The sequence below is a fragment of the Akebia trifoliata genome, chromosome 4 (assembly GCF_017979445.1).
Source record: "Akebia trifoliata isolate Shusen 1 chromosome 4, ASM1797944v1, whole genome shotgun sequence".
Classification (NCBI taxonomy): Eukaryota; Viridiplantae; Streptophyta; class Magnoliopsida; order Ranunculales; family Lardizabalaceae; genus Akebia; species Akebia trifoliata.
Genome location: NC_141378.1, coordinates 31754608 through 31778499, shown reverse-complemented (window position 1 = coordinate 31778499; position 23892 = coordinate 31754608). Strand labels below are relative to the sequence as shown.

The following is a 23892-nucleotide window of genomic DNA, read 5'->3' as shown; positions in this document are numbered from 1 at the left end:
CCCAGATGTCTGCTTCATTGCATTCAATAGATGCAAGGCTCCCATGTGAGGATAATTTTCATCATCTCGCCCACTCGTACTTTCGTGACTAGGGTCACTTTGGGAGGCTAATAGTGCAGTCAATTTGGCTCACTGTGGGCACCTAAATGTCTTGTGAGGCCCACCACACAAAACGCATACATGCTTGTGACAACGCTTGACTGGCGAGGTACTTCTGCTCTGTGAAGGGGAGGAATTCGGGGAGGAACCTTGACTAGAACTCTGTTTGTGCCCTCCATTCTTACCATTCGAGAACTTCTTTGTGTGCTCATGTTGATGCGAGTAACCCTTCGACTGAGGGTATACATCCTGTTGGCTCCCTCCCGCGGGAGTATAATTAGTCAACCGCTCAGCTGCTATAATTGCAGACACGAGATCTTGCACACGTTGCTGTTGGAGCTCTATCTGAACCCAAGGTTTGAAACCTTCTTGGAATGAAAACAACTTGTCTTTATCTAACATGTCACGAATATCAAACATCAAGGCGAAAACTGCTTAACGTAATCGTAAATTGTCCTATTTGTTGGAATTGCCTCAACTTTCTATGGGCAATGAATTCTACGTTCTCTGGGAGAAACTGGTGCTTCAACTCCTTTTTGAGGTATTCCCATGTATCGATGAAACATTGGCTACTTTTCATCTTGGTGTACTTTGTTCGCCACTATAGTTTGGCGTCACCTGCAAGATACATAGAAGTAGTTGTTACTTTTACCTCTTCTAAATCCGGACGAGCTACACAGAAGTACTGCTCCATGTCGAATAGGAAATTCTCGAGCTCTTTCGCATCGCGAACACCATCGAAAGTGCGTGACTTAGGGACTCGCAATTGTGAGGGAGAAGCATCACTATTGATAGGCCGATCATTAGCTACAGCTCGGACTAGGAGACCTACCTTCGTAGTGAGCTCCGTAATCTGTTCTTGTAAGTTGGCTAGGGTTCCTCGGGTATCTTCCTCGAGGTCAGTTACTCTAGCTCTGAGGGTTGCGGATTCTTTTTCCAGCGTGTTCTGGCGACCATCTAATTGTGCAATACCATCAACGAGACTGGATAGCATGGTTACCTTATCTTCTAATACCTCAATGCGTTCTTTGTTTATACGTGGTGGTGGTGTGTTTGGAGCGGGTTGGTCCGCGGTACTTGTAACTCTTCTTGCCATTGTTCATGTGAACTAATGGAAACTGGGGGAAGAGCTTGGGGATAAAACCAACGTGAACCTAAATCAACATGGTTGAAATACCAACTGTGCTCAAACAACTATAGCTTTGATAACAACTGTCACTGCCGTGTTCTTTTGAAGTGAGGTCATGAGATGCAAGATGTGTCAAATCCATTTGCAAGCCTGTAAAATGATCGTACACCACAAACGTAGCTAGCAAACAAGTAAACGAGGTAAAAGCCCGGAGGTAACTTTGTTGATATAATATTGATTACACGAGGTAACGCGTTACAAAAACATAAAGGTGCCTTATAAAGAAATAGATGATCCTATGACACGCGAGACTTCCACACAACTGGGCTTGAGGGCTTCAGACAATGTGGGTGTAGGTCGGGGATTGGGAAGCATTGGACACCCTTCTTACAAGGTGTATAATTTTCCTTTCCTAGGTTTCCATAAGGAAACATCAAAAGTGGAGGCTGGTCATACTCCCTTATTACAGAAATGCCACTAAGCTAATAGATATGCCCTGGCACGGGGGTTGACTTGGTTTCATATTGAGCCTTACATACTGTTACATGGGTGCTTCCGGGTAACTCCAGGGCAAGCTTACCCTTAACTCTAGGTGACAGAAGTTATGGCCGTCACACCCAGGCTACCTTTCCTGTCATTCATCACATACCGCACCAATCCAACAAATGTCTCAAATCGATTAGACTGTAAGCCAAATAGAAGCACCAGGGTCTTTACCCCTCTACCCCGTGAAATAATAAGAACTACTCCCTACGTTTGTTATCAATCTGCCTTTTATTCACGAAAATTGCAATCCATCATCCAAGAATGACAATACTTGAAGTTATCTTGTAGGTCCATGTGCCATTTTGGGAAGACGATTGTTAGTGTAGCTCTTTTAGACAAACTTGACAGCAAGTGGTTTTCTCAATTAAATCACTTTTGTGTCAAAGGTTGGCAAGATTTTGTTGACATGTTCTTGACCCATTATAATTTCAACACTGATGTAAGATTAGACTAAACAACATGGCCAAGATGATAAGAAAACTAAATGAAAGTGTGAAGGAGTATGTCAAAGGTGGTGGGAATAAGAAATGAATACTACATTTATCTCGATACTGAGCACTCATTCTATACCCACTTACTGGGTCACACACTTGCAAGCTTCAAAGCATTAGTTCAGATTGGAGGCCGGGTTGAGAATGGGATCCGAACCGGTCTGAATCATGTTTGTTACACATTGCTGAAGCTGGTAAATTGTCTTTGTTACCCTTACAATCATATTATACATTGTTTGCATGTTTCAAATGCCTATTTCTTATCAAACATAATAAAATATATTATTTCTTATAAAATTAAAATACAATTTATTTTTAAATAATAAATAATACTCAAATCTTCAATTTATAAATAATAATTTCTATTTATAAAAGCCCACAAATTTTAAATTAAAAATAATAATGTCATACAAGTCACCAAAATTTAAAATCAACATTAAAAGAACTTAATTTTGGATCAATAATTTTCAATGGAAATGAAGGATGTGTTATTATAAAAGCACCCTATGAATTAATAAGGACAACCCACACTATAGTCAATTTTTTTTGTTTCATATAGGTTAAAGTTTTTAAAATGAGTAAATTTTTAGTGAGGATCGTCTATATGGTCTAGAGATCATCCTCACCAAAAATCAGTCCATTTTAAAATTTCTAACTCGTCAAAAATAGTTTAAAAAAAAAAAGGGACGAATTATAGTTCTTGAACTTGTTTTGATAGGGTTAAAAGTTTCAGGATGTGTTGATTTTTGGTGAGGATGATCTCCTCATTGTAGAGATCATCCTCATAAAAAATCAACTTATTCCAAAACCTTTAACCCATATAAGACAAAATAATTTAGCCATGGTGTGGGTTTATTAATTTGTGGGGTGCTTATATATATTAATAAGGAGATCATCCTCACCAAAAATCAACTCATTCCAAAACATTTAACCAATATAAGACAAAATAATTTTGCTATGGTGTGGGTTTATTAATTTGTGGGGGTGCTTATATACTTATCCATGTGATATAAGAAGTAATATCCTTTTTAAGAATAAGGGCATACTTGTCCGTGCTAAAAAAAATGAAAGGCATACTTGTCCGTGTTGAAAAAAACGAAGTGCTTACCGTTTCAACACTTTTTTTCAGCATCAAAATAGTGCTGTATTTTTTTCACTTATTTTCAGCAATAAGCGCTGAAAATATAGAGTAAACAAACGCGCTATTTTAATAAAAAGTGCTGAATTTAATTTTTTTCAGCAATAAACCCTGAAAAATAGCGCAAACAAACACTACCTTAGTCTCTCTTTATTCCAATAATGGTAAATCATAGGCTACCAATGCCCCTGGTCCCCTAGTCCCCTTTCAAGTCATCCACCACAAGCAATACCAATCCAACACTTGTCTCAAGTCGGCTAGAACTAACAAGTCGAGAATCGTAAGTCAAATAGAAACACCAGGTTTTCACTCCTCTACCCATGAAATTATCATATTTACTCCCTATTCCCTGCCCTCGTTAGCAATCAGCCTTTTATTTATGAAAATTGCAATCCATCGTATAATAAGAATCACGATGATTAATTTTCAAAATTACAAAAATATCCATATTTTACTATGTAATAATAAAAAACCCATCAAATAAATATTTTAAATTACAGCACATGCCACCTTCTACTGCCCCTAAACTGTAGAAGGGACTAATCTACCTCTCTTCCGTCAGCACAGATTGCATGTTAAGAGCATCCATCATATTCGTATGAGAGAGACCAGGGCCTCAGGAGGAAGACCTGCGATGCGATCTAACATCAAATCTATTATTCTCTTAGACGGAGAAGAACACTAGACAGTGAAACCCACCCTGATTATCACTAAACTAGGGTTACGCCAGATTTATTTACTGGATTCAATAAACCTTGGAGCAATCTAATCTCGTGAAATTTAACTGTTCGATCGCATTTACCAGGTCAGTTTTTGTTTTTTTTTTTTGGCTGAATCTCGCTCTTTTCTTTCGAATATCTATTATTTCTTTGATTACTTATTTTTTCCCTAAAATATCTTGAAATTTCGCTCTGATCTTGTTTATTTGTTACTAAACAACTCGAAGAAACAGAGGGCGAGTTATTGAATTTAAGGGATATTATAATTTTAATTTAATTGGTATTATTTTTTGGGATAAGAGTATGAGACTGATTTTCATTGTGACTTGTGCGGAGAGGAACCTCTGTTGGAATAAAAACCAAATGAAAAATTCATAATGTCTGGTGGTCAATGGTAAGAACATAAGGCACTAGAATCTGATCCTAGTTCACTCACTCCAATGAATGTTTAAAAAAATTAAATAAATTTGGTTGCATTGTGAATTTGGATTGAAAGTAATTTTTGATTGTTCATATTTACTGGAATGGCGTGTGTGTGTTTTGTCGTCAGTATCCAATTGATGAAGTCAGGAAAGTGAAGAAGAATGTCGACACTGGAACCGATGATTGATGGAATGCCAGAAGGTCATAAAGAGGAGGAGGATGCAATAAAATCAGGGAAACATTTGTTTGATGGGAACTACAAGGAAAATGGGGTTTGTGATGATGATGATACTCATGATCAGCTTTTACAAATGGTTATCGAACTCAATTTTCAGAATGAGTATTTAAAAGCTCATTTTGAAGGGTTGAAGAATCTGCATTTGGAATCTAATGTGGTAGCTTCCAATCATAAAACAAAAGAAATCATTGGGCATGAAGGTGGGGCCTTTGAAGACACGAATGAGCTTCATGAAAAGATAGAATCTTTGAATAGAGAGCTTTTGGAGCAAAAACAGATGCAAAATGCTGCAGAGGATGCTTTGAAGCATCTTCGTGCGGCATTCTTCGAGGCAGATGCGAAAGCCCAAGAGCTTTCCACTAAGCTTGCTGAAGGTTAGATGGTTTTTTCAATTCTTGATACCAACTTCAAGATACTGTGTATTTGGTTATTCGCGTGTGTGCGTTATGTCATAGTGTTGGTTCACTTCCAAATACTTATATATAATAGAAAAGCTAACTATGTTTTTTGGCACATCATCAATTTTCATAATGTTGCTTTTGCAAGAACCTATATTTAATCTGTTGTTCCTAAGTGTCAAAATTGAAGGCTTAATTGTTATAATTTTGTAGCTCAACAAAAGATGGACCAAGAAATAAAAGAGCGTGATGATAAATTCAATGAACTTGACTCCAAGTTTGGGAGGCTTCACAAAAGAGCAAAACAGCGTATTCAAGAGATGCAAAAGGTAAATGATATCTCTGGCAGTCATTTAACTTCAGACTTCCTACTTTGTTATCACTGTCACATATTGCCTGTCTTGTCTTGGTTAGAAGTTGAAGATGCACATTCTGTTAGAATTGAGTATTGGATTTCATTTTATACTTTAATTTATCTGTACTTATTTTATTGTAATTGTGGAAGCTGAAAGTTCGTTTTAAGATGATGGTCTTTGTTGATGCTCATATGTTGATCTATTTGAGCTATGAAACAATGACACTGATAATGTGGCATTCTAACACATGGATACAAGGTGTCAAACATAGTGTCTTTGACAAGACCAAAACCCATAGATTCGTAAACGTATATTATAATTTGTCATTTTAATTATGTTTAAGTCTGATTCTTTAAATAAAAAGTAAGGAATGAAATATATATTAAGTAAAATCAAGATAAATTAATAATCACGATCATGTTTTAAAACTAAGAAAAATTGCAAGATGTTGTAAAACTAAGAGATCTAAGAGAAATTGCAAGTCACCAAAGTGTGAGAGAAATTTTTTTTCAAGAACTCTCTTATCATTCATGTTGTCAACACCTATATTTATAGGATTACACCAATAATGAGAGGGAGATGAAAAGCTAAGAGTTACCTTCAATTACCATGGCATACAAAGAGGTGGAGGTTAAGAAGAATTGTCATCATGTGGTCATCCACAATGCATGTATGCATTTATAACACTCCCCCTTGGATGACTATAATTAAGAATATTTACAATACTCCCTCTTGGATGTCTACCACTCAATGATGGTTGCCTCATTAAAATCTTGCCATGGAAACTCCAAGTAGGTAAAAAATCAATGCAAAGGAAAAAGAGTACAACGTTCTTTAGGACCATTGAGTTGGTGTTGGATGCACTTAATGCCACCTCGTTAAAAACCTTTACTGGAAAATCCATTGGGATAAAAACTAGTTAAAGGAAAAAAGAGTATAGTGCGCATATTTCCTAAAATGGCATACTTTTGCTTTCTTTTCCTTTGGCTACTAAGATGTTTCAGTTCGCTAGGTTGTTTCTTCCCTGCCCATAGATTTAGCTGTAGTTTGAAAGGTTGACATATTCGGGAATCTCCGGATCTATGCTTATTTTCAACTCCTCGAAGCATTTCGTAGCTAGCTAAGCCTTTCCTCATCTCTGGGTGCCTAAGTATCCACTGTAAGTTTTTCCTTGTTTGGACCTCACCATCCACTTTAAGGTTATGCCATCCTAAGGTGCTATTAAATGGAAGGATGCCTCCCGATTAGTTACTTCCCTTGATAACATCAAATTTCAATTTGTTTGATTATTAAACAGTCGCACGCCAATTTCGAGCACCATCTTTTGAAAAATTGACTTTGGGAAGGTTTTGGTGAAGAGGTCCGCAAGATTATCATTGGAGCGGATCTGTTTGACTTCAACTTCATGTCTCTTTTGGAGTTCATGCTTGTAAAAGAACTTTGATGAAATGTGCTTAGTCCTATCTCCCTTGATGTAACCTTCTTGGATTTGAGCGATACAAGCAACATTGTCTTCATAGATAATAGTTGGAACATTTAGTTGGCAAGTAATTTGTATATGTTAAATTAGGGATCTCAGCCAAACACATTCTCAGTTCACTTCATGAAGCACCAGTATTTCTGAATGATTGGAGAAAGTAGCTACCAATGTTTGTTTAGTAGAATGCCATGAGATAGCTGCATTACTACTAATAAAAACATAACCTGTCTATGATTTGTCCTTTATGGGGATCAAAGATATAACCTGAATCTGCATAACCAACTAGATGTGGTTTGTTAAATTTATCATCAGAATAAAATAAACCCATATTAGTTGTTCCACAAAGGTATCTCATAATATGTTTAACACCATTCGAATGCTTGTGAGTTGGTGTAGAACTATATCTTGCCAAAAGATTGACCGAGAATGTTATGTCAGGTCTCGTGCATTGTGCTAAATTTAACAATGCACCAATAACACTTAGATATGGTACTTTTGGACCAAGGATTGTCTCATCCTCCTTAGAACAATATGGATCTTAACATCTAGAGACCGGATAACCATCAGTGTACTAGGTGGATGTGCTTTGTCCATATTAAAAAGATTTAAAACTTTTTCTGTATATTTTGACTAATGGATTAATATTCCACTAGTATTGCGTTCTATTTGTAGACCAAAATAGTATTTTGTTTTTTCAAGGTATTTCATTTCAAATTCCTTTTTCAGGTAGTCAACAATTTTACTGAGTTCTTTAGGAGGCTTAATTAAATTTATGTCATCGACATAAACTGCTAAAATAATAGATCCTTTGTTAAATTTCTTGATAAAGACATATGGGCAAATGGGATTGTTTTTGTACCCTTCCTTTGCTAAGTATTCACTAAGACGATTGTACCACATTCTTCTGGATTGTTTTAAACCTTACAATGATCGTTTTAACTTTATCGAGTACATACTCTTTGGCTTTGCTTCAGGCAAATTAAGTCCTTCAATGTCTAAATCCTCGTAGAAGTGTGTAGTTGCTACGTCCATAAGTCTCATGTCAAGTTTTTCAAAAACTATGACACTTATTAGATAGCGGAACATTATTGCATCCTGAAAGAGTATGTATCTTTATAGTCAATTTTGGGTTTCTATAGGAAACCTTGTGCCACAAGACGTGCTTTATATCTAGCAATTTCAGTTTTCTTATTTCCTGTTCGTACAAATACCCATTTGTATCCTACAAGATTAACATTATTTGGTGTTTGTATTATACGTTCGAATGCATCACGCTTTTCAAGAGAATCTAGTTTTGCTTGAATAACAGTTTTCCATTTTGGCCAGTCATCTCTTTGTCGACATTAATTCATGCCATGTGGTTCAGTATCATCATCGCCCTTAGAGATTTTAATAGCTACTACAAATGAGGACATATCATCAATGATCATCTCTTTGTGATCCCACATTCATTCATGCCATGTGGTTCAATATCCCTTAGAGATTTTAATAACTACTACACATGAGAACATATCATCAATGATCATCTCTTTGTGATCCCACATTTCTCTTGAATATGTATAAAACATAGAGATCTCATTATTATTTGGTACCTTTGCCTCTTTCAGGGTTTACATAGTCACTTCAGAGACTTGTGTCATTTCTAAGACAACAACCTCTTCTGGGGTTTTAGAGAAAGTGGATCTTTTGTTTATAACCTCTTTTGGAGCATTACGTATTATCCCTTTTGGAACGTTATTAGGGCATGATTTTTCATTTGACCTTTGCTTCTGGGGAACTGAGTATTTAGAACCTATAAGTTTGCCATACTTTTGGCTTGCAACAAATTCATTTGAAGTTTGTCTTACAAGGATATAGATTTGAGCTGTCACATTTGCAGCTGACACATATGACTTAGTTGCTTTGACTACATCATTAAATGCATCTGGCATTTGATTTGCAATATCCTAGAGATGTAGTATTCTTCGTACCTCATTTTCACATTTAGCAATATGAGTGTTTAAATGAGGCAAGGTGGAAGTATTCCGTGATAATTCTTGTCATTCTACAGCAATGTTCTGTTCTCCCCCTAATGACGGGAAAACTATTTCATCAAATGGACAATCTACAAATCTAGCGGTAAACACATCACTTGTCAAAGGTTCATGAGATTGGAGGTGGATCTCTACATCCAATATCCAGGACAAATAATTTTCTCTTGATAGCTCAAGAGCCTTGAACTTAAACTTAGCGATATTTGTCATTCCCCTTTTTTATGTTGTTGTCTAGGAATTGTTCAATAAAGAATGTATAATTAAACTTATGAAATGAATTAAAAAATAACCATGATTAAAAATAGGCTCATAAAAATAAATAAATTCAATAAACACACAACTATTTAATTTTATAGAACTTCTGGTTCTATTAAGATCAATGATTAAGGAACTTCAGGTCCTTATTGACTCTTCAAAATATTCAGAATTTCGATAGAACTTTAGGTTCTAACATTTACTATGTGATTGTGAGAACTTCTGGTTTTACACATAAAATCATTGAATTTCTAGTTCAAGTTGGTTTAATATATAAAGGTTAGAGGACTTCAGGTCCCAATCCTCTAACTTGATCTTGTAGATCATCAAAATTTCAGGTTTTGGCTATGGATATTGAAAGAAAAATTATCTCCAGGATGTCCTCTACAAGAGGTTTCTCTTAAAAATTCATCTTCATGATGAACTACCTCTTCAAGAGGTTTCTCATAAAAAAATTCGAGAGCGAATATTTCTATTAGTTTATGAACAATATGAAGTGTGAAGAAAATTCATTTTCTTACCTTCTCATAAAGAACAAATATTTCTTACCTTAGAGAAAGTTGACTTCAATTCTAGTGGTGGGGCTAGTGTCAAGGTTTGCGTTCAAAAATCTTTAGAACCTCTGGGGAAGGTGCTTGAAATAGAGAGGGGTGGAATTGTTCAATCATCGGTTGTGGAAAGGGTGGAGAAAGGTAGGGAGAGGCTTGAGAAGGTTCAGGCAAAGGATCTCAAGCCAAGGCCTGTGAGGCTCCCTGGCAGTTCATTTGTTTCGAGTAAAAAGGGATTCAACTTTTGGAAAAGGGTTGTGGTCTGCGAAAGTTCGATTGATCTCTATGATGGGGTTGAGCTCCAATTTTTACTTGAAGGTTTGGCGTGTTCCCCTAGGAGGTTGTTCTGCTTAAATTCAAAAGTGTGGTTCTTTGTTCAGGGCCCAAGCCTCTTTGTGCTCATTTAAAATTTTTAATTATCTCGAAGGAGTGGTGTCCTTGAGCAGGTGGTACGCCCAGGTAACCCAGTCTTGGCTTAGCCTTAGGGGTTTACCCCTCTTCCTTTGGAATCAAGATTCTCTGGTTGAGTTAGGTGAGTCATTGGGGGGGGGGGGGTAGGTTTAAAGGAGATTGAGGACAAAACGTTGAAGTTGGGCAAGCTGGATGTAGCAATCTTAAAGGTGGGTCTTTGTGCTGCAAAAATCCCTAGGAGTTTGGAGGTGGTTTGTGGAAATTTGAAGTATAGGGTTGTCGTTGACTTGTTGAAAGATTTAGTCCTTAAGGCGGAAGTGTCTAACACCGAGGTGCGACCGGATTTACTTTGCGACATTGCAGCGTTGAGCCAGGCTGTTTAGGGTCAGTTGGAGAAGAAGAGCCATGAAGTTATCAACTCAAACTTGGTGTTATTGGACCCTGGATGTAAAAAGTCATTAATTTAAAAAAAGGTTACAAGTGGGTTTTCGAGCGGGAGGAATGATTTCAAATTCGTTGCGAGGCACGTGGAAGGGTATGGTGACATGTGGCATAAGTACTATAACTAAAGGGGTTGGGTTTGGTTCTGGTGCTTTGCATGGTTTGGAGGACCAGGATTTATCCCCTTTAGGGAGTAAATCCGTCAATATTCGACACGTGGAAAATGCTTATGAGGGTGTGACTTGAGTGGCCCAAAGTTTTAGATAGAAGAGGCATTTTGCGTAGGAAGTAGGGCGAGGCTCAAATATGTAATTGATCAAGATCTGGTTGTAGGAATTCGTGGCATAGTAGATCTGAGACATGTGGAGACCATTTTAGGGTTGAGCATTGAATTTTAGTGCTAAAGGTTTCAAGCCTGATAGTGAAACCTAGATCGTCTCTTTCGGGCTGGACTTGGGGGCCCATGGGCCGGTTTGCGAATTGGAAGTGGATCAAAAAATCTTTTGGCCTAGGGATGTTGGGTAAATTGAAAAGTCTTGGGCTAGAGGATGTTGTAGATTTGGTTGGGGGCTTAGTTAGGCTGTTAGGTTGGGCCAAAGCCTAGAGTTTTGATCAAGGACTTTAATTTTTTCCCTATTTTGGAAGGGGCTGGATTAGTTTTTGATGACTCTCATAGTCAATGATTTTTTCAGAAATTTTTTCTTAGGCAAAGTTGGCTTCAAAAGGTTCACCTGGTGGGTAGATTTGGGGTATAGATTTGGGGGAAAAAGGGTGTTCGATGATGGATAAGAATTCAGGGGGAGTTGGGGCTAAGTTGGTGCAAGTTTCTAGCATTGTTTGCACGTTGGTTCCAATTGAGCTGGTCAGGAAAAGGCTTTAAGAGGATCTTCGGTTGACTGAGTCTCCCTATCTTCCTTCAACAGGTATTGGTAAGGTTCTTAGTAGGGAACTTGGCCCTTTCTGAATTTGTTCCTACCCGATGGAATGTCTGTCTTTAGATCCCTTACCTTTCGTTTCTTTATCTTGGTATCTCTTTCTTCTTCTGTGCTATTATGATCCCATTCTATCTACCATGCTTGCATTGGTACCTTGTTTTGTTTTCTGGTTGCAGATAAGCGTCTCCTCAAGAGAAGTTCTTTTCCCAACTAAAGCCCTTTGAAGGTTTAGAGGTAGAAGGGCTAACTGATTGGTATCCATTGGCTGACATGTAGGGTTTACCACGACGTTTGAGCATACATTGTCGACTCTTAAGTTTCCTAGACTAGGTGCAATGCAATGGGACCTACTTTGAATGCAATTACAACTAAAGCTAAACCTTGGCTCTGATACCAAATTTGAAGCAGGACAATGCAATGAACTCTAAAATGAATTTAGAGATCATAAATAAAATCCACCAAAGCATGAAACATTTTTTTTTTATTTTATAAGTTTGCCGTCACTAGCTAATTCAAGAAAAATCCAAGATAACTGTCTTTCATTCTTCAAAAACAAGTAATAAAATTGAGTCTTTCACATATATTAAGCAATAAGCATTATCCTAGACCTCTCACTTAAACATAAAATAAAAAAGACTTAGCTACCCCTAATTAATAAAACTACTACTGACTAACAGTTCGACAAAAATTTAAGAAGACCAAATACTAAAACTAAGTGTTAAAATACTAAAACTAGGTGATGTCCTCGTCAAAAAACCTATCCAACCTCAACATTCTGTGTTTCTTGGCGGTTCAACTCTGTAACGTGTCTTCTTTTCGACGATAGATCCATTGGTAAATTTTTTGGTTTAAAAAAATCTCCAAATGACAGTATATTGCTTGTTAGCTCATCATCCCTTTCTCTTAAGTGAACCTAATACATTAATATCTCCCCCCACATACCATGGTCTAACCCAGTTGTTAGCTATGTCATCTAGCTCCTCCCAAAATTGATGTCGCTTTTCGTCCCTTATTAAGAGAAGTCTTCGTGGATGCATTTGCATGATATTGAAGCTTAGAATGCTCATGCCCCAATCAACTGATTTGATATGGTTATATAATTCTTGTTCCACAATTCACATGACTGATGCCTCTCGAAGAACCAACCTATGGTTGGTAATGGTACCCCTCCTTTGCCAGGGCCCCACACTTCTCAAATAATTAATTTGTTCACCTCTTTCAATTTGGATTCGTAGATTGTTACAATATGTAGTTTCCCAGATTTGATTAGTTCTTTCATTGCTATTCTCCTTGCGGTTTAACTTAAGTCCCTAACATTCCATGTCAAACTTGACTGCCATTTCAAACAATTTGCACATTCCTCTTTGCACATTCAACATTTTCCGAATAATCTCACATATTGATCCCAATATGTGTGAAATCAAAGTTGCAAAAATTCATGTGCTTGAGGTCACGTTCATGTAGTGGCTAGGGTCATCATAGTGGTATCGTTGATTTTCATTATCCAGGAAGGCGAAAGGTTGATCGAAGATTAAGGGATTTCAAGCAGAGGATTGTTGTAGTAGGGACAGAGTTGCAACCAAGCGGAAGCAAGAAGATTCTGAGCCATTCTTTGTGTTTTCTAGGCATAGCCACTGGATGTCATGTTGACTCGGCTCTAATGGTCATCTCTCATGCAAAAGTTGTGTTACCTGTTGTTCGTCTCAATAGTTCTCCTCGACCCCCTTTCGTATGTTTCTTGCTATGTTTAATGCTATTTACAATTATAAAAAAAAATGCACCAAAAGTAAAACTTATAAGGTAATGAGACATAATCTTTTAGACTTTAATTGATAGAAATTGGTATATGTTTTGCCCCTCATTTGCCTCTTTGTATTATATTATTTCTTTTTTTAGTGACAAGTACCCGTAACTCATTGATGTATAATTTCTTTACTTGTTTGGATTTTAGTTAGTGTAATCGGTCTTTTCGATGGAGTTTTGTCATTATGTGTGATTTGATCCCTTGTTATTGTTGGCATTTTGTCTTGGTGCTGGTATTCTTATGGTTCTGCAGTTGTTAAAATGGATATATGCATTATTCATTGCAAATCTACATGCCAGGAATATGCCTATTCTCCAATAATAAATAAATCACCTCTTTTTCTCTCAACCTAATATGTGATCAATAAAATAACTCAATTGCTATTTTAAAATGGCTAAACTAACTCAGAGAGATTCAAAGACAAAAAAATCGAAATGACTAAGCTCCAATAAGACTGAGGTCTACATTCCCTTTATTGACTGTAACTTAGCCATCTCAAATGCGCCTTTGTAGACCTAGGATTTATCCTAGGCAATCAATACCATTCAAATTGAATATCAATTAAACAACTAAGTATTACCCATCATATCTTTCTGTGTTGAATTGTGGTCTTGTCAAATTCCCAAATGTTACTCTTGATAGGAGTTCCATTTTGCATATCTAGGTCTTCTTTCAGGAACATTAAAATGCTTTGTAGGGTCACCCTGCTTGTGTATAGGTTGCCTTGTGGACCTTTGTTACTTGGCATCATAAATTATTATTTTTAAGTTATACGCTTTAAAATTGTTTAACTTGAGAAAAATATTACTCAAAATAGATTAAATTTGTATTTAATTGAGTTCATTTCTTGACAAGAGCTTTTTTTATAGGAAAAAGATGACCTTGAGGCACGCCTTCGTGACGTGAGCGAGATGGTTGAGCAAGCGTCATCCCAACAATCATCCTTGCAACAAGAACTGGAACGCACGCGACAAGAAGCAAATGAAGCACTGCGAACATTGGATGTGGAGAGGCAACAATTACGAATTGCAAACACTAAGTACAATTTCCCACTAAATGCATATTGGGGTTGGTTTGTGCATATGAAACAAATAACATATTTATTATTCATCTAGGATAATAGTTTTAGTTTAAGTGTTGTTTGAAAATTTTGCTTTTTTTGAATTACAGTTATGCTTGTGTTTGACTTCATTAAATATCATACCATCTCGAATCTACATTTGCCTCCTATGAAGGGCAGCATCAGTTTTTATATGGGCGTTTTTTTAGAAGTTATCGGAATTCTTTCATTCTAATCAAACCTGTTTTTTTTTTTTTTCCGAATGTGTTAGATTTGTGAACTGGTAATATGTTAGAGATGTTTTTGAAAAATTGAGTGTGATATTATGTGATATTTTTCCAAGATTGTTTTTGGCAAGTTGCCGTGAAAAAATTGTTGGTGGATAATTGCTACTAGTATAAAAGAAATGAGAATATTATTTGGATTTTGGTGTTTAGAAGAAATTTATTTGACCGAGAATTGTTTTTGATTTGTAATAAGGAGATTACTACTATTAATGGCAAAATAATTTTTTTTCTTTAAGTAATGATGACATTTTATTGAAAAGAAAGAAAAAGGAAGAGGGAGAACTTAGAAATTTTTTCTCTAATGTACAAAACCTTTAGAAACACCTTCTTTTGCAAGCTAGTATGTTTTTTCCTTGGTGCTTTTAGGAGTGAGTCCATATTAAATATCCAATCTATCCACTTTGTCCTTAAGTAGGTTTTTTTTATTGGCATGCCTCTTATATAATTATATGATTGTGTAAATCTTTTCTTATCAATATAGGATATTGGGTGGATTAAGCTTAACTTTGATGGAATTGACTACATGACTATATCTAGAATTGGTGTCTTTCATAATGATCATGGTGAATCGTGTGATGCAAGACATTTATTTCATAGCCCAGAGCCCGGTCAACCCTCCCCCATAGTTGACTCCATATTGTGGACGACCTCTATCACAGGATTCCAATTGATTGGCCAACCCACGAGCATGCCCCAACTTGTGGGCCCCCCCATCACATGACCTCGCTTCCCTGGAGATGCTCCTGCATCATTCAATCACTTTATGAACGAGACTTGAATAAGGGACTTGCTTTGATACCAATTTGATATGTCATTAACCGATACTTAACAAAAATCCGTGACTAATGATGGGCGTAAGATTAATTTCTTTATTTCATAGCCCATAGTACCTGGTCAAGCCTTTCCCTTTAGTGGGCCACATCTCGTAGGCCAACCACAGCACCGGGTCTAACCTCGTGGGCCATCCCACCAACGAACCCCACCTTGTGGGCCACCTACTAGCATGGAGATGTTCTTGCATCATTTTGAAAGCTTCTTAGTCCTATACATGGAGGCGAACTTGGACAAGCCAAATTTTGAAGAACTTCAAGGCCTTAGAATTTCAAACATAGTTTTGGGGAAACTTTGCTGGTCGAAGGTCATTATTGAAATACTAAAAAATGGCTAAAAGAGGCTTCATCATAACTTTCACGCCCCGAAATCCCAACACGAATCCCTATGATTCATCAGTCAGAATCTCGAGGTGTGAGGTAATCAATCACACAACCTGATAGAACATTCACAAATAATAATACTAATGGAAAAGAAAATATACGCAGCAGAATAAACATTTAACTAACATCTATACGAGAGTCTAGAGTAAGCGGAAGAAATTGACAAACACTGATAAGTCAAGATCTTCAGTCTCATAATACATCAGGTTACAAAAATTTCTAAACTAATATGTTTCTTATCTACAAGCGAAAACTGCTAGGATCCTCTACTAATCCTCAAAGACACGGTGGCGGCAAGACATCAATTTTGATCCTCCTCGAGGACCTCCTCAAAAGACTCCTCAAAGAATGGCTCTTCAAAAGTAATCATTTGAATGCAAGTTTTTCATAATGTAACAACGATAAATGTCTAAGCATACTCAATAAACAATTAAATAATTTCAACCTATCATTTTTATCATTTAAAGTAACCTATGCATCTTTCAAATAAAAACATCTATCAAACATCACAAAATAAGGAAAAGATACATAATAAGAACATGGCGGTGTAGTCGATAAGAGAGCAGAGGAACACGCCGATATAACCGCCTTGGCTATGGCAATTCGTTATTCCAGACTTCCAATTTGACGTGGAATCCCATCGTTATAATATGATTTTATGGCCAGTCTAGCATACCACAGCTTGATGACTATTTATCTGGCTCAGACTGGCCGTTGACTAATAACCCAATACTGAGTTCAATTAACTGTGAGGTCGACCGTTTGACAACTACAGACTAACAGTGATCACTAACTAGCCCAGGAGACCCCTCGTGTCGAAGCCTATCAAGAGGCAATGCATGTGAACCCCGCCTACCTCTACATTATACAGAGACTGCTTTTACACATAACGTTCCCCAGGAAATAAGTAGGAGAAATTTCCGAATCTCATAAGTTGTAATATGCTCTAAGGTATCTCATACTACCGAAGAACATATGACATCTAGCGCTATCCTAGATTGACTCGCCGCTTCCGGATACACAGCAACGCGTCGCTCTTTATGGGTTTTCTACCAACCTTTGTTGGTAAACAAAATAGTTTATTTTGTATATAATATATCATTTCTTTTAATCGAAAATATAAACAAAGTCTGGTAGTGCCCTCTAGTGACAATTAGCTGTCATTTCCATCCATCAACCATCTCATCCTTCTATCTATCTTCACGTTTTACGTGGCATAGCCACTACGTAGAATTGGAGGCACTGTCCCATTAATCAGTCGAGAATATATGTTCTTTCTATCCATCCATCAATTAAATCGATCAATCTATCATCTAATTTCTTACATATCTATCAAAGTAATTTCACCTTTAAAGTAATTCGAAATCCATATAGCATCAACCAATTCCATTCGGTGGTTTTGGTTGAGTCGAAAGAGTCAGAAACAAAGATAAAACCATAAGACGTAAAAGCTGGAAATCTGTGAAAATTTGGCTAAGTGTTGAAAAAAATGATTTTTCAAAGTCGAAATTGAAAACGGGTTATTTTTTTTTTATACAACCATTCCCGACGTTTCGAAATGGGAGGGGTAAAATCTTCATTTTATTAAAGAACTTAAAGTAATACTTAACTGTTTTTAATGAAATAAAGGTAGGAAATGGGTATACATACTATATGGAAGCAACACAAAAAAAATTGGAACCAAGCTCAACGTTTGGATACTTTCCGAATTGCTGATTTTTCGTTGAAACTCGACCAAATTCGATCCAAACCTTATACTACTCATAAAATGCATAAAATACATAAAATACATCAAATAAATCAAATGAACTAAAATAAATAAAAAAATAACCATGCAAACATGATCCAATACGTTCAAATATTTATAATGTGACGAAATAATCGATATATCGAAGATCGCATGGATTTTCTATGAAATTTTTGCATAAGTAGAAGTTAGAAGGGAAGGCAACCTACTTTGAGCTATATTCGACTGTTGAACGGAGTTTAAGATCGTCTCCGGCCAATCTCCAAATTTTTCCTCCGGCGAAAATCGAATTTCTTTGCGTCTACACATAGTCCTTGACGACGTGCACAACTCTTCTTCTTGCGGCAAAGCTTGAATCATTCTAGTTCGGTGTAGATCTAAGTTACAAATTTTGAGGGAAAATGGATGAGTTTTGTTTGGAAAGGAGAATAAGAAGAAATCAGATTTTTCTAATAGAATTTAGATATTTATGACTTAAATGGGACGTAAGCGTTATTTCGGGAGATATTTTTTTCAAATGCCGATTTAGATAATCTTATACTCTATTTCAGGTTATTTATTGATACGAATCTAATGGTATAATCGGATTCCTCGAATTATATCTCTAAAAGTATCGTTTACCTATTTGGTAAATATCTAAAACGGAACTCGAGGATTTTGTAACTTTTCCGTCCGAACTCGAATTCGAGCGTGCTTACAGGGTAAAGTATGTTTTTCGATCATTTTGAATCCAATGGCAAAGTCAAATTTCGTTAAAGATGGACAGAACAAAATTTGAGTATTTTACCTTAAGTCCCTCGGTTAGAATTTTTTCAAATTTCACTATTTTATTTTCTCGAGATACTAATTAGAATTCGGGGTATTACAATAGCCTTCATGATGAGGACAAGAAGCTTTGGGAGGCGTCGAAAGATGGGGCATTTTTAGTTCGCTCCTTTCATTTGACGAGGTTTCAAGCCGTGCAGATTTTTTCTCCAGCCAAAGCTATTTGAGGCACGAAGGTTCCTACAAAGATCTCTATCTTTATTTGGCAATCTAGCTTCGGCCACCTTCTGACTTTGGATCAACTTATTAAGAGAGGTATGATTTTTTCGAATTTTTGTGCCTTGTGCAAAGAGGATGGGGAGTCCCTAAGCCACATACTCCTTCATTGCAAGTTTACTTGACAGATTTGGGATTACTTTCTTTCGTTGTTTGGCATCTAAGGTTGTATCCCTAACTCGTTAAAAAATTTGTTTGTGTGTTAGGCGTACTGGGGTTCCCCTTTTTGCAAAGCGTAGAGAATTTTGTGGAGCATTACCCACTTCATGATTTTTTGGGCTGTTTGGAGGGAAAGAAATAAAAGGATTATTGAGGGGGTAAAATCAGATGTGTATATTGTGGTGCACTCGGTGTTAGCTTTCTTGACATATTGGGGGAACTTTTTAAGGTCTTTAGAGTTGTATTTTTTGAAGATTTTCTTGTTAGATGGGATAGGATTTGTAACTTCGAGGTTTAGTCTGATAGGTAAGATTTTCTTTGTATTTTCTCTTTCTTTTGGGTTAGGTATCTTGTCCCCCTCTTCTTGTACATTATCTTTTCCCCTTTTAATAAATTATGTTTACCTACAAAAAAAAAAAAATGGCTACAGTTGTATGGGAGCTGAATGTCCATGGAGGCTAGCCTAATCTTCCACATTAGGCTATAGCTGGTTTGGTAGCCTAGTGTGGAAAATTCTGCTCTGACATCTAATCCATTCTTTCCATGGCGAAATAATATACAAATATGTAATATTATGATGGAAGGTTCTATGACTTTATCTTTGAGAACTAGTTGCGAGAGACTCTTTTACCAAATTTTGTTGGACCCCTTCCTTTGTTGATACTTCTTTTACTATACTTTTACAATGTTCCCCTCAAAGCATTATGGGGTTTTGGAATACGTGTACTCTTCTAGATGGCACACAAGATTACAAAGGTTGATCGAAACTTTTTTGTTTACCGAACATGACTCACATTTCTTTCTAGCTTATGCTACCAATATATGCCAAGGAAAAGATCCCGATGGGCACAAGTGTTGTTTTTTTGCAGAATGTTAAATCTAGTCAGGTGATTGGGCTTTGTTGTGAGCTGTTGTAATTCCCATTAGTATGTTAAGCATGAGCAAAAACATTTTTCGTGGAAAGAGGGAGTTTGTGATTTGTGATCAAAGGTAGATCTCAGACAAGAGTAATGATGCTAAAATGTTTGATTTGGTAGAAAGTGAAATGGGATATTATGAAAAGAAAACTATATAAAACGGTGGTGGGAAGGGGGGGACTCAAAAACTTATATGCTTTGATGAAGCAATTGTCAATTGCTTTGCTCAAGTTTTGGAAGAACTTATCAAATGGAAGCATGTGGGAGTTTTTTTTTTGAGAAAGATGCACATCAGAGGTTGAACCATGGTGGTACAAAAGGAAGTCAAGTGATAGAAGCAAATGTCTTTCCAAATGCCTAAAATCCAGAATGCTTTGTCATTCCTGAAGGTAGAAGGAGCAGTATTGGAGAAATATGGAGTACAAAATTTTCTGAAAGAGAAAGAAGTAGGCTTTAGTCACACCTCACAAATTCAACCCGAATCCCCATGATTCCCAAGTTGAATTTAGTAGTATGATATTTACCCCATAGAATGATAATAATATATAAGAGACTAAAATCTAACAATGATAATTAAATAACACAGTCAAAGCAATTTAAATAACATAACCATATGTCATACCTGATCATTGCTCCAAAAGAATTGAAAACAGACACGTGTACTCAAACATCATCACACCTGACATATATACCTAAAAAAAGTAGCGACACGAACTATGTCCATATATACAAAGACAACTCTAAAAGACTCTAACCTAACTCTAGTATCAAGACTCTCAATAAGAATACTCAAACTCCTCTCTTGAAAGCTTAGACCTTACAATTCTAAATAGTAGTCACCTACATGCAGGCTAAGCATTCTAGGCATAGGTAAATTATGCAGTTTTTGATAATCAGAATATAATTAAAAATATTTAAACATTGAAATCGTAAAGCAAAGTAAGTAATTGAAACACATTACAGTTCATAATATCACATTCAATGACAGGGTACTATAATAGAGAGTTGAGGGTCACGACTGATGTGAACATCTCACTCAAGATACGATTGATCCAATACTTCACCGGTATGGAACCTCACCATTAATTCCTGATTCTATGGCCAGGAATTAAGATGAATCTGAAAAGATGCAAAGAATAATCACATTTGGAAGTGGGAATCTGAAAGCATTTCACTACACTCATTTGCTTCATTTGAGAATTAAGGGGCCTTTATTTTCTTGCAAATTTATGTGGGGTAATTCTGCTTCACTGAAGGTAGCATTTTTTTTTTCTTTTGGTGGACACTATTGATGTAATCGTAGTGGTAGATCAGTTGATTAATAAATACACGATTGTGGTCGATGTGTTCTGTTAGTAGAATATAGTGGTGAAATGTTAAGTTGTCTTATCCATTGTGCCTTCACATCTTGTATGTGGATTTTTTTCTTGAGACTGCTACTTGATGAGTTATGCCTAGTACTTTGACATGGCTAATTCAAGGATGGAACAGTAATCAATTTCAAGTTTAGGTGGATATTCTTTGGAGAATTCTTCCTTTTGCAGTCTGTTTTGAGTGTTTATAGAGAGAAACAATTGGATTCTTGAATATAAGTACGAACCCTTCCATCATGTTATAAAGAAGGTTGAATCAAAATTGTTTGGAGTTTGGTCCTTGAATTCAGGGGAGTTTCCTATCTATTCTTTCTTTTAGCGGGGAAACTTCTGTTGAGGGACATAACTCAAATAAGTGAATATGTAATTTTTGATGGCAGTTCTCCTTGAGAGCCCCTCACCCCGCCTTTAGATTTTTCTAATTGTAATTTCTTTTCCTAACCTTCCCTCATTTTACTTAAACTCCAATGAAAGAAAATCTATTTTATCCCTGTGCAGGAAATCATTTGTGACAGTTAACGCAAATGATTTTCATTAGTGATACTGATGCTCTAATATGTGAGTTTGTAGCTGAACTCGTTAAGCAAATAGAGGATAAGACAATCATATTCTTTTCCTGAAAGCTCTCTCACTTCAGTAAATATTTGCACTATCAACATATGTATGATGATCCTGTTTGACATGTCGCATTTATGATTTCAGCCTATGAGTTGTCATTAACTTTCCTAATCCTAACAATTGTTATTACTCCAGACTGCGGGATACCAGTGAGGAAGTGCGCCGTTCATTAGAAGCCAAAGATAACGCTCTTGAGGGGTTACACCATACTCTTTTTGAGAAAGACGAGGTTTGGTTCTGTTAACTAATTTTCGAGGATTGAAGTTGCTCTCTTATTTTATAACCATAACTCTCTTTTATTGAACATGACTTGGTAAGTTTGTAGTGTTTATCACAGCTTAAGAATCTTACTGTTTATGACATTGCTGTAGTTAGTGTGAGTGCTTCTGTGTAGCATTCAACTAAACCTATGGATTTCTTGTTCATGCTTGTGAATTAATGCACGACAACAAGGTTTCAACTAAAAGTATGTTTAAATGATGATTTAAGGGTTTTAATGGGTTCATTAAAATATTTTAATGTGCTGGTTTTAAGGTTATATTGGATAGAGGGTTAGAGAACTCATCAAGAGGTTAATCAAATCCACTTCTAATAAAGAAAATCCCGACAACTTAAAACCTTCTAAATTTAGAAACTTGCTAATCAAGCAATTATTCCCTTCATTAAAACTTTATAATGGAAACTCACAATTAATTTTCTGCAAACTTATTGACCACTAAATAGCGACTCATACTACTAGAACACTAATTGCAAAGAGATGAATCTGCTCATCCGAGTATCAATTATGGAAAGAGAGGATGTGATGTAGGACAGTGATGCCTAATCTAGAATGTTAGGCTAGTATCCTAAGGTCCTAATAAAAATTGGCCCATGGGTCCATCGTTTCCCTGTCGGGATGCCATAGCTTCCCTGGTCTTGATTCACCTCCCATTTGAATAACCAAACACGTGACACAGTTGTTACTTATTTGACCAATAGCAAAAAAACCTTCCAATTAAGGTGTTTGACAAGCACATATATGTAACCCTTTTTTAAGGCGGCCCAAACAGCACGAAGATGACCCAATAGTTTGTTTATTGGTAGATTGGGTTTTTGTGGGCCAAAGTGGACTGGACTTTGGGTTTGTTGTGGCACTTAATGGGCCTTCCTGATGAGCTAAGTATGAAATTTTCATTGTTAGCTTTACTTTTAGTTGTTGAATGCTTGCTAGAATGATCATAGTGCCACTGACATTAGAAATGAATCATAACTAATCATAATATAAACTTTTTGTGCTTTCCTAGGTAAATACTACATGCTAAAATACTTTTTTGGGTCCCACTAATAAAATAGCATTAAAAAAATAATATTATATTTTTTTTATAAGTTAAAATTTTTATTGATGAAAAGGAAAAGCGGGGACGAGATGGCCCCAATACAACAAATCAAAAGATGGGGAACAAACCCATAAATAGCCACAAGGTTACAAACCAACGGGGACAAAGAGATGGCCCCAATACAACAAATCAAAAGATGGGGAACAAACCCATAAATAGCCACAAGGTTACAAACCAACTCCCACCTAACAACAAAGTCCTCAAAGATTATTCCTTTGAATTCTTTGAAAACTTTACCCCAAAAGAACAACTGCCCCAAATTGGACAAAATAAGATCACGCAACTGAAGCATATGTCCCTAAAATGTGCGCATGTTCCTTTCTTTCCAAATCCCCCAACAGATGGTGAATGGGAAAAGGTTCCATGGGATACATTTCGCAAATCTGAAATGGTGACCCCAAGCAAGCCACGACTTAAAGAGCTCACGAACGGACCTTGGAAATCAACAGACTATCCCAAACAAACTTAGGAAGTACAACCACACTTGGTTACCCACCTTGCAATGCAAAAGAAGATGGTCCACTGTCTCCCCATTTCTTAAACACATGAGACAACAGTTTGGAGTTTCAAAATCTCTTTTAATTAACTGGTCTTTCATCGTAATTCTACCCAAAGCCTCTAACCATGCAAACACCAAAATTTTATTAGGAACTTTA

The 23892-nt window shown here is 36.5% G+C and overlaps 1 protein-coding gene across 1 annotated transcript in view; it reads left to right on the top strand.

The window, feature by feature from the left end:
* The first annotated feature begins 3924 nt into the window (after positions 1–3924).
* Positions 3925–23892, top strand: part of ATGRIP (Golgi-localized GRIP domain-containing protein) — a 62497-nt gene continuing 42529 nt past the window's right edge. The window contains exons 1-5 of the mRNA XM_086440793.1: positions 3925–4208; positions 4673–5157; positions 5395–5510; positions 14314–14483; positions 21996–22089. Of these exons, the coding sequence (XP_086296919.1) occupies positions 4707–5157; positions 5395–5510; positions 14314–14483; positions 21996–22089 (831 nt within the window). The 5' untranslated portion in view covers positions 3925–4208; positions 4673–4706. The remainder of the gene's footprint in view (positions 4209–4672; positions 5158–5394; positions 5511–14313; positions 14484–21995; positions 22090–23892) is intronic.